The sequence below is a fragment of the Trachypithecus francoisi genome, unplaced genomic scaffold (assembly GCF_009764315.1).
Source record: "Trachypithecus francoisi isolate TF-2019V2 unplaced genomic scaffold, Tfra_2.0 Contig00089, whole genome shotgun sequence".
NCBI lineage: Eukaryota > Metazoa > Chordata > Mammalia > Primates > Cercopithecidae > Trachypithecus > Trachypithecus francoisi.
In genome coordinates this window covers 381,333-396,109 of record NW_022680470.1, presented here as the reverse complement: position 1 = coordinate 396,109, position 14,777 = coordinate 381,333, and the positions used below count along the sequence as shown (strand labels likewise).

At 48.3% G+C, this 14,777-nt stretch overlaps 1 protein-coding gene across 1 annotated transcript in view; it reads right to left on the bottom strand.

Moving 5' to 3' along the window:
* LOC117092529 (E3 ubiquitin-protein ligase HERC2-like) overlaps positions 1-5,433 on the bottom strand; it is a 164,448-nt gene extending 159,015 nt beyond the window's left edge. The window contains 2 exon segments of the mRNA XM_033226255.1: positions 4,472-4,573; positions 5,190-5,433. Of these exon segments, the coding sequence (XP_033082146.1) occupies positions 4,472-4,543 (72 nt within the window). The 5' untranslated portion in view covers positions 4,544-4,573; positions 5,190-5,433.
* Positions 5,434-14,777: the final 9,344 nt, after the last annotated feature.

The following is a 14,777-nucleotide window of genomic DNA, read 5'->3' as shown; positions in this document are numbered from 1 at the left end:
GGTATCATGTACTGATTTTTATGGTTCCTTTGCTTAAATGATTTTTTTGGTTTGCTAAAAAACTACCAATCACATCAGATTAAAAGTACTCTTACTGTAAAAATAAAAAGTGGGCCGGGCGCGGTGGCTCAAGCCTGTAATCCCAGCACTTTGGGAGGCCGAGACGGGCGGATCACGAGGTCAGGAGATCGAGACCATCCTGGCTAACACTGTGAAACCCCGTCTCTACTAAAAAATACAAAAAAAAACACTAGCCGGGCGAGGTGGCGGGCGCCTGTAGTCCCAGCTACTCGGGAGGCTGAGGCAGGAGAATGGCGTGAACCCGGGAGGCAGAGCTTGCAGTGAGCTGAGATCCGGCCACTGCACTCCAGCCTGGGCGACAGAGTGAGACTCCGTCTCAAAAAAAAAAAAAAGTGATGTGACTAACACCTCTTAGTTCTGTAATGTATTACTCTTCACGAGAGCAGTGAAGGAAAACATGGTGATTCAATAACTCCAAACAACAAGCAGAAAAGAGTGTTGAACACGCTGGGCGCGGTGGCTCACGCCTGTAATCCCAGCACTTTGGGAGGCCGAAGTGGGCAGATCACAGGTCAGGAGATCGAGACCATCCTGGCTAACATGGTGAAACCCCGTCTCTACTAAAACTACACAAAATGAGCTGGGCGTAGTGGCAGGCGCCTGTAGTCCCAGCTACTCGGGAGGCTGAGGCGGGAGAATGGCGGGAACCCAGGAGGGAGAGCTTGCAGTAAGCCAAATGGCACCACTGCACTCCAGCCTGGGTGACAGAGCGAGACTCCGTCTCAAAAAAAAAAAAAAAAAGTGTGCTGAGTGTTGAACAATTAAATTGTTTATATGTAATAACCAGATATATATGCCTGGCATAAAATGAGCCCTGTGTGAGAGGTTGCTGGATGGAGACTCCTAGGCCTGACGCATCCAAATAATGTCTATGATCAAGAAGTCGATGATAAGTGCTCTCTGTAACACATGAGCATTAAAAGTTTTCATACTCCAAAAACTCTTCCTTTCTAAGTTACTAAAACTTTCAAGGGCATTTCAAACAAAATTAGCTGTGGAAAACAGATCTGTTAAATTCTATGGCTAAGAAATATCTTCCTACCCCACATATTATTAATTACCAAGGTATCAATTCCATTTCCAATACAAAAGTCTCAAGTAGTGGAGCGCTTTCCACTCCAGCTGGGAGAGCCATCCTCAACAAGATAAGGGTAAAACCTGTGAGCACAAGGCTTCCATCTGCAATTCCTGTCTGCAGGGAAGCTCCCCAAAGAGGGAAACCATGTCTTATTCCTTAGGGTAAAACAACAGCATTCATTTCTTGCATTTAACAAGCAATGCTGGAGGAACATAAAACAAAGGTTAGCAATCACTTTTTTCATGCTACTTAGACCTGTAACACATTTTTCCTCTGGTGCACACTATCCAAAACCTAGTCATTTCCCTTACTCCTAGAAGGAATTCAGACGACTTTCTGGCCAGGTGCAGTGGCTCACGCCTGTAATTCCAGCAATTTGGGAGGCCGAGGCAGGCAGATCACTTTGAGGTCAGGAGACCAGCCGGGCCAACATGGTAAAACCCTGTCTCTACTATAAATACAAAAATCAGTTGTGCATGCATGGTAGCACACACTTGTAATCCCAGCTACTCGGGAAGCTGAGGTGGGAGAATCACTTGAACTCAGAGGCGGAGGTTGCAGTGAGCCAAGATTGCACCACTGCACACCAGCCTGGGCAACAGAGTAAGACTGTATCTTAAAAAAAAAAAAAAAAAGACTTTCTAATCATATTGGAAATGTGTAACAAGGGCCAGGTACTGTGTATTACACTTAATAAATCAAAACAACAGGCCCTCTGAGACATAAATGGTGCTTCATTGTATGTTTATCTGCCTAACCCATGATAGGAACTCAATTCAGTATTAAACTGGTTTTAGATCAAGACACTAGAACTCATGTTTAGCAGTTATTAAATTACAATTACTAAGAAAAAAACTTCATTAGGTAAACTCCTTTACTCCAAAAAGTTTCTCAAAATACATAAACACTAATATAAAAACAATTATTAAAACAAGTTTGCCGGCCGGGCGCGGTGGCTCAAGCCTGTAATCCCAGCACTTTGGGAGGCCGAGACGGGCAGATCACGAGGTCAGGAGATCGAGACCATCCTGGCTAATATGGTGAAACCCCGTCTCTACTAAAAAATACAAAAAAAGGCTAGCCGGGCGAGGTGGCTGGCGCCTGTAGTCCCAGCTGCTCGGGAGGCTGAGGCAGGAGAATGGCGTAAACCCGGGAGGCGGAGCTTGCAGTGAGCTGAGATCCGGCCACTGCACTCCAGCCCAGGCGACAGAGCGAGACTCTGTCTCAAAAAAAAAAAAAAAAAAAAACAAGTTTGCCTAAATCTCAGGATTTCAGAAACATGAAAGTACTCCCCTCTCACGTCTCCCACCCACTTAAAATGACAAAAACAGAGCATTACAGCTAAATCAAAGGAAATGTTTAAAGGGAAACAAGCCTAAAGAGTACACCAATTCTTGACCCAATTCTCTGTGCTCTGTCTTATGTAACATTACACTATGAGTAACAATCCCATCATCCACAACAGATTTCTTTTTTTCTTTTTTTTTGAAACGGTTTGTTCTCATTTCATTGCTCAGGCTGGAGTGCAACGGCGTGATCTCGACTCACTGCAACCTCTGCCACCCAGGTTCAAGCGACTCTTCTGCCTCAGCCTCCCAAGTAGCTGGGATTACAGGCATACACCACCACGCCTGGCTAATTTTGTACTTTTAGTAGAGACGGGGTTTCACCATGTTGGTCAGGCTGGTCTCCAACTCCTGACCTCAGGGGATCCACCCGCCTCGGCCTCCCAAAGTGCTGGGATACTCGGCCCCACAACACAGTTCTAAACACTCAATACGTGTTTAAAAAGAAAAAGAAAAATTAGGAAGGGGCAATAATACTTTAGCGTATCTATCATCAACTACTGCTTAACAGCATACACGACTTTTGATGAACAGTCATGTACTATGTAACACTGTTATAAAAGGCAGATTACTTAACACTTAAAAATGGTTAACCTTAGGGAGGAGGAAAATACACTGACACACAGAAAATATTTCAAACACTTCTTTTTGCTGTTGATAAGGAGTTCCAAAAGTAGTTCTTCCAAGCCATTTCCAAATAAAAGTAGCTTGGGGGTAAACAATTGTCTACTGAAATATTAGTTATTATTTAATAATGTCCTGACAAGCTTGCAATTATCTCATTAAATCAAAAAATTAATATCTACGGCCAACATTGTTTCCTCATATTCTTGATGTGAAAATCTGAGCACTCCTCTTAATAAGGAGTTACAAATACAAAACAAACAGCTCAACTGAACTGACTCTTATCTCTCTAGAAACACAAACACAAGACCTCATAAAATGAGTTTCTACAGGCCATAATTACTGCAACTTACTTCTCCAATTTTCCCCTCTACAGTTAACTAAACAGCTCAAAAACTATCAGTAACAATAGTCACCATCATATGGTTAGGAGTGTGACATTTCTTAACCACTACTAATAAATAGGAAAAAAATTTTGCTTATTAAGAGATCTCAAGTTTCCTGCACTTGCAAGAAACTAATTAAAAGGCAGTCGTGCACAATCTACAAAAAGAGACATGGGCCGGGCGCGGTGGCTCAAGCCTGTAATCCCAGCACTTTGGGAGGCCAAGACGGGCGGATCACGAGGTCAGGAGATCGAGACCATCCTGGCGAACACGGTGAAACCCCGTCTCTACTAAAAACTACAAAAAACTAGCCGGGCGAGGTGGTGGGCGCCTGTAGTCCCAGCTACTCGGGAGGCTGAGGCAGGAGAATGGCGTGAACCCGGGAGGCGGAGCTTGCAGTGAGCTGAGATCCGGCCACTGCACTCCAGCCTGGGCGACAGAGCGAGACTCCGTCTCAAAAAAAAGAAAAAAAAGAAAAAAAAAGAGAAATGAAGACTGTTACTTTTTTTTTTTTTTTTTGAGACGGAGTCTCGCTCTGTCACCAGGCTGGAGTGCAGTGGCCGGATCTCAGCTCACTGCAAGCTCCGCCTCCGGGTTTAGGCCATTCTCTCGCCTCAGCCTCCCGAGTAGCTGGGACTACAGGCGCCCGCCATCTCGCCCGGCTAATTTTTTGTATTTTTTTAGTAGAGACGGGGTTTCACCGTGTTAGCCAGGATGGTCTCGATCTCCTGACCTCGTGATCCGCCCGTCTCGGCCTCCCAAAGTGCTGGGATTACAGGCTTGAGCCACCGCGCCCGGCCGACTGTTACATTTTAAGTTACAGGAAACAAACCTGCTCCTCTAATTCAGCAAGATACAACTGACTTCCCTTTACATACCCTAAAAAAAAAGTCTTACACGAGAAATTTAAACATTGAAGCAGAAACACACCAACAAAAAGACATGTCAAACCCCACCTGTATATCTGTTTTCAACCATTTGGAGTCAAGGCGAGCCTGGGCAGCCAAACAGAAAGACTCAGAGGGCATCTTTTCTCCAGTTTCCTCCAGTTCTCAGACCTGCAAGTAAACATACATGTTGAAGACCTAACGCTTTTTAATAGTTTACAAAGACACTCCCGAAAGGTTTAATGAAGAAAAAAAAAGAGAGAGAGAGAGAGAAAACAGAAAGGGGGAAGAGAAGAGCTGGGGGAGGGGAGTGAAGGGGAGAGAGGGAAAGAGGGAAGAGATGGAGGGGAGTGAGGTGGGGAAGGGAAAGCCTCCTTCCTAGGTAGGCAGGGTGTGCCGAGTTTCTGCATTACGCTGGCGAGACCTTGAGAATGGACGGTCACAGGAGGCCAAGTCACAATGTCATCCCCCTGCCCTCAAATCCAAAAGGTACACACACGCGACAGGAAGCCCATCGTTTTAAAGACAAATGACAGCAGCATGAATCTGCCGCTTTACCCCACAGCAGGGCGCGTGCGTGAAACAAACTGCTCAAAAAGATCGCCTGCAGAAAAACCCACAGCCACCACCACTTAGAGATGGAGAGGCCCGAGGCTGCGCCGCGGCAGGTCCGCGCAGGCCCCTGTGCAGCCGCCGCGCCCACGCCCGCCTCCCGGGCTCTGCCGCCCGCCAGCCCCGCGCCCGCACCGCCTCCGCCGCCAGCCGCCCCAGGGCCCCAGGCCAGGACCTGACGCGCAGGGCCCGGTCGCCTCGCCCCGCCGGCGTGCGGACTCAGCCTCCCAAGAGCCGCTGGCTCAGCCGGCGCCCGCGATCCCGGCGCCTCTCGCGGCCCGAGGGGCGGGGCGACGCGGGACTGCCGCCCCCCGCGTACGGCCAATCGCAACGAGGCTGATCCGCGGGCGCAGCCAATGGGGAAGAGGAGCCCTTCGCGTCTCCTCCCGACTCTCCCGCTTCCTGCAATCCCGCTTATCTTCCTACTTGGAGCGTCCGGGCTGCGGCCAGGGCCAACCGCGGGCGCCGGAAGGCGGGATTTCCGCCGGACGCATGCCTGCCCGCGCTCCCCCGGGAGACTTCCTGGCAGCGAGCGCTCTTAATCTCGCGGCGGCGGGTGGTCGCGCTCACACTAATTGGAGCTGTCCAGGGCGCTGGTCGAGTGGCGAGGACAGCTCTCGTGGAGATGAGAACGGATCTTCGTGCGGTCGGCTCTCTCGGGCCTGAAGAGCTTCCTCCTCTCTGTTCAACTGAATGCAGCAAAAGTCTTGGGCAGATTACATGGAGCAGCTGTGGAAGCACTGTGCAGAGATCAAAGGAGGAAACACACCTCCAGCGACCACAAAACAAAACTGAAGAAACATAAAACAATATAGGCCGGGCGTGGTGGCTCACGTCTGTCATTTTCAGCGCTTTGGGACGCCGAAGCGAGAGGATCCCCTCGAAGCCAGGAGTTGGAGGATCCCATGTTGCCAGACTGGGTAACATAGCAACACCCCATCTCTAAAAAAAACAAAAACTTAACAATTAGCCAGGTGTGGTGGCACACCTGTGATCCCAGCTGCTCAGGAGGCTGAGACAAGAGAATCGCCTGAGCTGGGAGGTCAGTGCTACAGTGAGCTGAGATCATGCCACTGCACTCCAGTCTGGGCGACAGAGTGAGATCCTGCCTCTAAGAAAGAAAAATACCGGCCGGGGGTGGTGGCTCATGCCTATAATCCCAGCACTTTGGGAGGTCGAGGCAGGTGGATCATTTGAGGTCAGGAGTTCAAGACCAGCCTGGCCAACATCATGAGACACCTTCTCTACTAAAAATACAAAGGTTAGCCGGGTGTGGTGGCCCGTGCCTGTAATCCCAGATACTCGGGAGGCTGAGGCAGAAGAATCGTTTGAACCCGGGAGGCGGAGGTTACAGTGAGCCGAGATTGCACCCCTGCACTCCAGCCTGGGGACAGAGGCTGCACCACTGCAGCCTTGACTTACCGGCTTCAGTTGGTTCTCCCACCTCAGTCTTGCCAGTAGCTGGGACTGCAGGCACTTGCAACCACGCCTGGCTAATTTTTGTATTTTTTGTAGAGACAGGGTTTTGCCATGTTGCCCAGGCTGGTCTTGAACTCCTGGGCTCAAGTGACCCACCCACCTCAGTCTCCCAAAATGCTGGTATTACAGGTGTGAGTCAATGCACTCGGCTAATAGTAATGAACTTTGAACAGAAGGAAAGACATTATTTTATTGGTTATGTTTTATCTATACTTTCTATTTTTTCTGAACATGTAAAGATAAAATGCTATTCTTAAAACTCAATAAGACCTCAGAACAAAAAAATTAGAGTGTAAGTATTTATTTTAGTTAACTTGTACAAATTTGATTTCTGGAAAAATAATGGAATAGATTTTCTGAGAAAAAAAACCCACCACTTTGGCTGGGCGCTGTGGCTTACACCTGTAATCCCAGCACTTTGGGAGGCCCAGGCAGTGGATCACCTGAGGTCAGGAGTTCTAGACCAGCCTGACCAACGTGAAGAAACCCCCATCTCTACTGAAAATACAAAAAGTAGCCAGACCTGGTGTCACGCGCCTGTAATCCCAGCTACTCAGGAGGCTGAGGCTGGAGAATCGCTTGAACCCAGGAGGCAGAGGTTGCGGTGAGCTGAGATCGCACTATAGGACTCCAGCCTGGGTGACAAGAGCAAAACTCTGTCTCAAAAAAAAAAAAAAAGGAAAAGGATACAAACATACAACATTAAAATAGTAACCAAAAAAGGGCTGAAGTGGCTGTACTAATATGTAATACACTTTAAATTAAAGCAGGGCTGGGCATGGTAGCTCACGCCTGTAATCCCAGCACTTTGGGAGGTGGAGGCAGAGAGGCCAGAAGTTCAAGATCAGCCTGAGCAACATGGCATAATCCCATCTCTACAAAAAATACAAAAATTAGGTGGGCATGGTGGTACCCACCTGTGTTCCCAGCTATTTGGGAGGCTGAGGTGGGAGGATCATGTGAACTGGGAGGTTGAGGCTGCAGTGAGCTGAGAGATTGGGCCCCTGCACTCTACCCTGGGCAACAGAGCGAGACCCTGTCTGAAAATTAAAAAAAATAAAAAATGGGGTTGAGAGACGAAAAAGGACATCCTTTTTTTTTTTTTTTTTGAGATGGAGTTTCACTATTGTTGCCCAGGCTGGAGTGCAATTGTGCAATCTTGGTTCACTGCAACCTCCGCCTCCCCAGTTCAAGTGATTCTCCTGCCTCAGCCTCCCAAGTAGCTGGCACTACATGTGCCTGCCATCACACCCGGCTAATTTTTGTATTTTGGTACAGATGGGGTTTCACCACGTTGGCCAGGCTGGTCTCAAACTCCTGACCTCAGGTGATCCACCAGCCTTGGTCTCCCAAAGTGCTGGGATTACAGACGTGAGCCACCGCACCAGCTGAAACCCTCGTTTTAAAAAAGGCTGGGTCAGGCATCATGGCTCATGCCTGTAATCCCAGCACTTTTTTGACAGGCCTACGCGGGCAGATCACCTGAGGTCAGGAGTTCGAGACCAAGCTGACCAACGTGGTGAAACCCCATCTCTACCAAAAATACAAAAATTAGCCAGGCTTGGTGGCACGCACCTGTAATCCCAGCTACTCAGGAGGCTGAGACAGGAGAATTGCTTGAATCCAGGAGGCCGAGGTTGCAGTGAGCCGAGATCGTGCTACCGCACTGCAGCCTGGGTGGCAGACTGAAACGCCATCTCAAAAAATAAATAAATAAAGCCTGGGTGCCAGATGTGGTTGCACAGGCCTAGTTTGTTGACTCCTGTACTTAAGATGTAAAACTCTAAAAAACAGTGGGCAGGAGCTTCCCTCTAGAGGCACAGGAGCAGCAAATTGGTCCCTGAGCACTGTCTTTATAATAACTTGTTACACTGTGTTTTGTTTTGTTTTGTTTTGTTTTTTGTCTCTTTGTTTCTTTGTTTGAGGTGGAGTTTTGCTCTTGTTGCCCAGGCTGGGGTACAATGACGTGATCTCAGCTCACAACAACATCAGCCTCCCAGATTCAAGCCATTCTCCTGCCCCAGCCTCTCAAGTAGCTGGGATTTCAGTCATGCAACACCATACCCAGCTAATTTTGCACTTTTAGTAGGGACGGCATTTCTTCATGTTGGTCAGGCTGGTCTCGAACTCCTGACCTCAGGTGATCCACCCGCCTCAGCCTTAGTGCTGGGATTACAGGTGTGAGCCACTGCACCTGGCCTTTTTTTTTTTTTTTTCCAGACAGAGTCTGACTCCTTCACCCAGGCTGGAGTGGCGCTATCTCAGTTCACCGTAACCTCTGCCTCCCCAGGTTCAAGCAATTCTTCTGCCTCAGCCTTCCTAGTAGCTGGGATTACTGGCATGCACCGCCATATCCGACTAATTTTTGTATTTTTAGTAGAGATGGCGTTTCACCATGTTGGCCAGGCTGGTCTCAAACTCCTGACCTCAATTGATCTGCCCGCCTCGGCCTCCCAAAGTGCTGGGATTATAGGCCTGACCCACCACGTCTGACCCTGTGTGTTTTATGTACGTTTCTATATGTGTTATATTTCACAATACACTAAATATTAAAGAATAACTGATAGCTATGCACAATCAAAGGCATTTAAATTTCACCCTCAAAATAATTTTTCTTTTTTTTTGAGACAGGATCACACTCTGTTACCTAGGCTGAAGTGCAGTGGCACCACCTTGGTTCACTGCAGCCTTGACCTCCCAGGCCCAGGCGATCCTTCTACCTCAGCCTCCCGAGTAGCTGGGACTCTAGGCACACTCCACCACACCCGCCTCATTTTTGTATTTTTGGTAAAGATGGGGTTTCATCATGTTGACCAGGCTGGTCTCGAACTCCTGGGACCAAGGAATCCACCAACCTTGGCTTTCCAAAGTGCTGGTATTACAGGCGTGAGCCACTGCACCTGGCCAAGAATTGTTTCTTCTCCTTACCTAAGTAGAGACTTCTGCAGAAATGCTAGGAGATCTTTGGAGAGGGAAGATATTTCAAATAAAAAGTTTAATACTTGGCCGGGCATGGTGGCTTAAGCCTGTAATCCCAGCACTTTGGGAGGCCAAGGCGGGCAGACCACGAAGTCAGGAGATCGATACCATCCTAGCTAACACAGTGAACACCACCTCTACTAAAGAAATACAAAAAATTAGCCAGGCATTGTGGCGGGCACCTGTAGTCGCAGCTACTCGGGAGGCTGAGGCAGGAGAATGACGTGAACCTGGGAGGCGGAGCTTGCACTAAGCTAAGATTGCGCCACTGCACTCCGGCCTGGGTGACTGAGCAAGACTCTGTCTCAAAAAAAAAAATTTAATACTTCGGGAGGCCAACGGGGGTGAATCATGAGGTCAGGAGTTCAAGACCAGCCTGGCCAAGATGGTGAAACCCCGTCTCTACTAAAAATACAAAAATTAGCCAGGCATGGTGGCAGGTGCCTGTAATCCCAGCTACTCGGGAGGCTGAGGCAGAACTGCTTGAACCCGGGCGGCAGAGGTTGCCGTGAGCCGAGATAGCACCACTGCACTCCAGCCTTGGCAATAAGAGTCAGACTCCATATAAAAAAAAAAATTAATTGATCTAGTTCTAAACCTCATTTTGAATCCACCCATATTACTCTGAAATACATTGATCTTTCCTGTGGCTAAAACCTTAAAGCCTAGCCAGTAACGCCCATTGCACTTGAAGAAATCCAGTCTCCTGGCTGTGGCCCCTCAATAGGCTGCTGTTGGCTGACCTCAGTGCCTCTAGTTTGTGTACAATGCATATGTCAACTTATAATAAATCATACAAGGCTTTTTTAACTCTAAAAGGCTTATTCACTAGTTGCTGTATGAATCAGTATTTCTGGGTATAGTTAGAAATTATTAGAGTTGATGCCCAAGAATCATCTCAGCCAGCACGGAGGAGGCATCTGTTCCATTTATGGTCAGTGACTCTGGGCCTCCTTCTGCTGGGCTTAGTCCTGAGGTGGGTCTGACTCAGCTCAGAGCTGTGCACCCCTAGTCCTCCTCTCAGCTCAGAGCTGTGCACCCCTAGTTCTCCTCCCCAACTTGCATGAGTGCTCTTTAGGATGGAGCTGAACACGGCCTTCTCGAAACCACTTGGCTCCACCACAGGCCCTGAGAACTGATTGGGTCACTCTGGTGGGCTCCCCAGCCCTAGACAAGAAGGGTTTCCCTAGGGAGCCTGGCCCTAACTCATGAGACCTGGAGCCCCAAAGATCCTGACCAGGGGGCTGCCTCCTCCAGGGAGGGGCCACTTGCCTCCACCCAGCTCCCTTCACAGAGACCCATCAGACAGAGCTGAGGAAAACCATGCCGCATAAATGAATAAATAAATAACGATGCCGCATACCTATGGATTTTGTAATTCCTGAAAGAGGGCAGAGTGGCTGGCTCACAGCAAGCTCAGTAGGAGATACTGCTCCCTGGCCAGGTTATGCTCTGTCTCCTGATTGGGAGCCCTAGGGGACAAGAAAAGCCAGAGGAGACCAGCTCGCCCAGAAGGCACCTCTCCACCCCTTCCCCGGAGTTTCTGGGACACGAAGCCCACCTGAGGGACACGTGCCTCCTTGGGAGTTATACCAGGCCTCCTTCCTGATCTGGCCATGCAGTGGTTTTCAGTGCCAGAAATAGATGAATAAAATAGGCCCTTTATTAGATGTCCTTCAGGAACACACACACTTCTTTGGATCTTTCCATCATTTTATCTCTATTTAAAGTTAAATGCTGTGTTATACCGAGTATTGGAAAAGATGTAGAAGTACAAGAACTGTCAAGCTGGCAGTAGCATAAAGTTGTATAAGCACATTGGAAACCTGTTTGGCAGTTTCTACTAAAGCTAAATATATGCCTACCTTCAGAAATTCCATCCTAAGCATGTACACAAGCGAAATGAATGCAAATGTCCACAAAAAGACTTATATAAGAATGTTCGATATAAACGTCATGCACATGTACCCTAGAACTTAAAGTATAATAAAAAAAAAAAAAAAAAGAATGTTCATTGTCAGGGGGTGGTGGCACACACCTGTAATCCCAGCACTTTCGGAGGCCGAGGCGGGCAGATCACGAGGTCAGGAGAGACCATCCTGGCTAACACAGTGAAACCCCGTCTCTACTAAAAATACAAAAAATTAGCTGGGTGTGGTGGCGGGCACCTGTAGTCCCAGCTACTTGGGAGGCTGAGGCAGGAGAATGGCGTAAACCCGGGAGGTGGAGCTTGCAGTGAGCCAAGATCCTGCCACTGCACTCCAGCCTGGGTGACAGAGCAAGACTCCGTGTCAAAAAAAAAAAAAAAAAGTTCCTTGCCATTTTTATTCATAAGAGCCCCAAATGAAAACCACCAAAATGTCCATCTACAGGAGAGTGAAGAAACGGTGATACATTCACATCATGGAATACTACACAGCCAAAACAGAAAAACGAAGGGGCAGGGACATTCCACCACATGGGTGAGCAGAGGGAGCCAGGGACGGGACACACTGCACCATCCCACTGAGATGAAGCGCAGGAAGCAGAACTGACGACGATTGAAGTCCGAAGAGTAGTTTCCTTTATGGGAAAGTGTGGATCAGGAAGGAGCCTTCTGGGGTACTAGAAATCTGCTGTATCTTGGCTGGGTGCAATGGCTCACGCCTGGAATCCCAGCACTTCAGGAGGCCTAGGCGAGAGAGTCGCTTGAGCCCAGGAGTTAGAGACCAGCTCGGGCAACATAGCGAGATCCCATCTCTACAAAAAACTCAAAATTAGCATGGCATGCTGGTGTGCGCCTCTAGTCTCAGCTACTCAGGAGGCTGAGGCAGGAGGATCGCTTGAGCTCAAGAGCTTGAGGCTGCAGTGAGCTATGATTGTGCCAGTGCACTCCAGCCTATAACTTCCGTGACTGAGCAAGACCAGTCGCAAAAAGAAAGGAAGGGAAAGGAAGGAAGGGAGGGGAGGGGAGGGGAGGGGAGGGAAGGGAGAAAGAGAAAAAAGAAAAAAGGCTGAGCGCAGTGTTTCACATCTGTAATCCCAGCACTTTGGGAGACCAAGGCAGCTGGATCACTTGAGGCTGGGAGTTTTTAGACCAGCCTGGACAACATGGCAAAACCAAAAAATACAAAAATTAGTAATCCCAGCTACTCAGGAGGCTGAGGCATGAAAATCCCTTGAACTCGGCAGGCGGAGGTTGCAGCGAGCCGTGATCGTGTCACTGCACTCCAGCCTGGGTGACAGAGGAAGTGTCTGTTTCAAAAAAAAGAAAAAGAAAATAAATCTGCTATATCTTGACCTAGGTGAGGCTATCACATACATTGATTTATATTGGAATATGTGTGTGTGTGTGTGTGTGTCTCAGTGTCTATGCCAAGATGCACATTAACAAAGATTCTGGCCGGGCGCTGGGGCTCACGCCTCTAATCCAAGCTCTTTGAGAGGCTGAGGCGGGCAGATCATGAGGTCAGGAGTTTGAGACCAGCCTGGCCAATATGATGAAAGATCTCTCTACTAAAAATACAAAAATTCGCCAGGCATGGTGGTCCCCTCCTGTAATCCCAGCTACTCAAAGAGCTGAGGCAGAGGACTCGCTTGAACCCAGGAGGCTGGGGTGACAGTGAGATGAGATCAGGCCTCTGTACTCTAACCTGGGTGACAGAGTGAGCCTCTGTCTCGGAAAAAAAAAAAAAAAAAAAAAATTCCATTAGTAAACATAGAATGATTGAATTATAAAAATCACCATTTTTGGGCTGGGCACAGTGGCTCACGCCTGTAATCCTGGGATGACACTTTGGGAGACTGAGGCAGGCGGATCACAAGGTGAGGAGATCGAGACTATCCTGGCTAACACAGTGAAACCCCATCTCTACTGAAAATACAAAAAATTAGCTGGTCGTGGTGGTGGCGCCTGTAGTCCCAGTTACACGGAAGGCTGAGGCAGGAGAATGGCATGAACCTGAGAGGCAGAGCTTGCAGTGACCCAATATCGCGCCACTGCACTCCAGCCTGGGTGACAGGGCAAGACTCTGTCTCGAAAAAATAAAAGTTAAAAATAACCATTTTGGCCGGGCACCATGGCTCATGCCTATAATCCTGAGATGACACTTTGGGAGGCTGAGGAGGGTGGATCATGAAGTCAGGAGTTCGAGACCAGCCTGACCAATATGGTGAAACACTGTCTTTACTAAAAATACAAAAATTAGCCAGGTGTGGTGGCTGGCACCTGTAATCCCAGCTACTCAGGAGACTGAGCCAGGAGAATCGCTTGAACCTGGGAGGCAGAGGTTGCAGTGAGCTGAGATTGTGCCGCTGCACTCCAGCCTGGGCGATAGAGCTAAACTCTGTCTCCCCCCTCCCAAAAAAAAAAAAAATACTCTAGCTTGATACCTGAATGAATCCTATCTTATTTGCTCTCCAGAATCTGTGTAATGGAAAGTGACCCATGAGAAACCGAACTCTGGAGAAATACGAACATTTCTGGATTCCGAATATTTGTTGGGCAGAGTCTTTAGTACCATTTTTCCTCCACCAACAAACCTGACTTCACCATGTTTCTTCCCTTTGCCTGCAACTAGTTAACATCTCAATAACTTCTCTCCCTGAATAAAGGAATATAAGTTAAAATAGGCAGGTGATCTGCCTGCCCTGGTCTCCTAAACTGCTGGGATTACAGGCGTAGCCATCTCGCCCAGCCACCGTACTTTCATTATGGATGTTCTCAAACACACAGATAAAGGAGAGAAAGCATACAATTCACATAACTTTACATACACTACCCACGTTAATCAATTAGCAACTTCCTGCTGATCTTTCAATTTTTAATCTTGCTAGGAAAGGCAGTCACGTGTGTGCAGTCTTTTGACCTCTGTTTGGCAGCATTAGAATAGGCTTTGGGTGGGCCGGGTGTGGTGGCTCATGCCTGTAATCCCAGCACTTTGGTAGGCCGAGACAGCAGATCATGAGATCAGGAGATCAAGACCATCCAGGCTAACACCGTGAAACCCCGTCTCTACTAAAAATACAAAAAAAAAATTAGCTGGGCGTGGTGGAGAATGGCATGAACCCAGGAGATGGAGATTGCAGTGAACCGAGATGGCGCCACCACACTTCAACCTGGGCGACAGAGCGAGACTCCATCTCAAAAAAATATAGAGAGAGAAAAGAAAAGAATAGGCCTTTGGTGGCCAGGTGCAGTGGCTCACGCCTGTAATCCCAATACTTTGGGAAGCTGAGGCAGGTAGATCCCAAGGTCGAGAAATAGAGACCATCCTGGCCAACATGGTGAAACCCTGTCTCTACTAAAAATACAAAAATTAGCTGG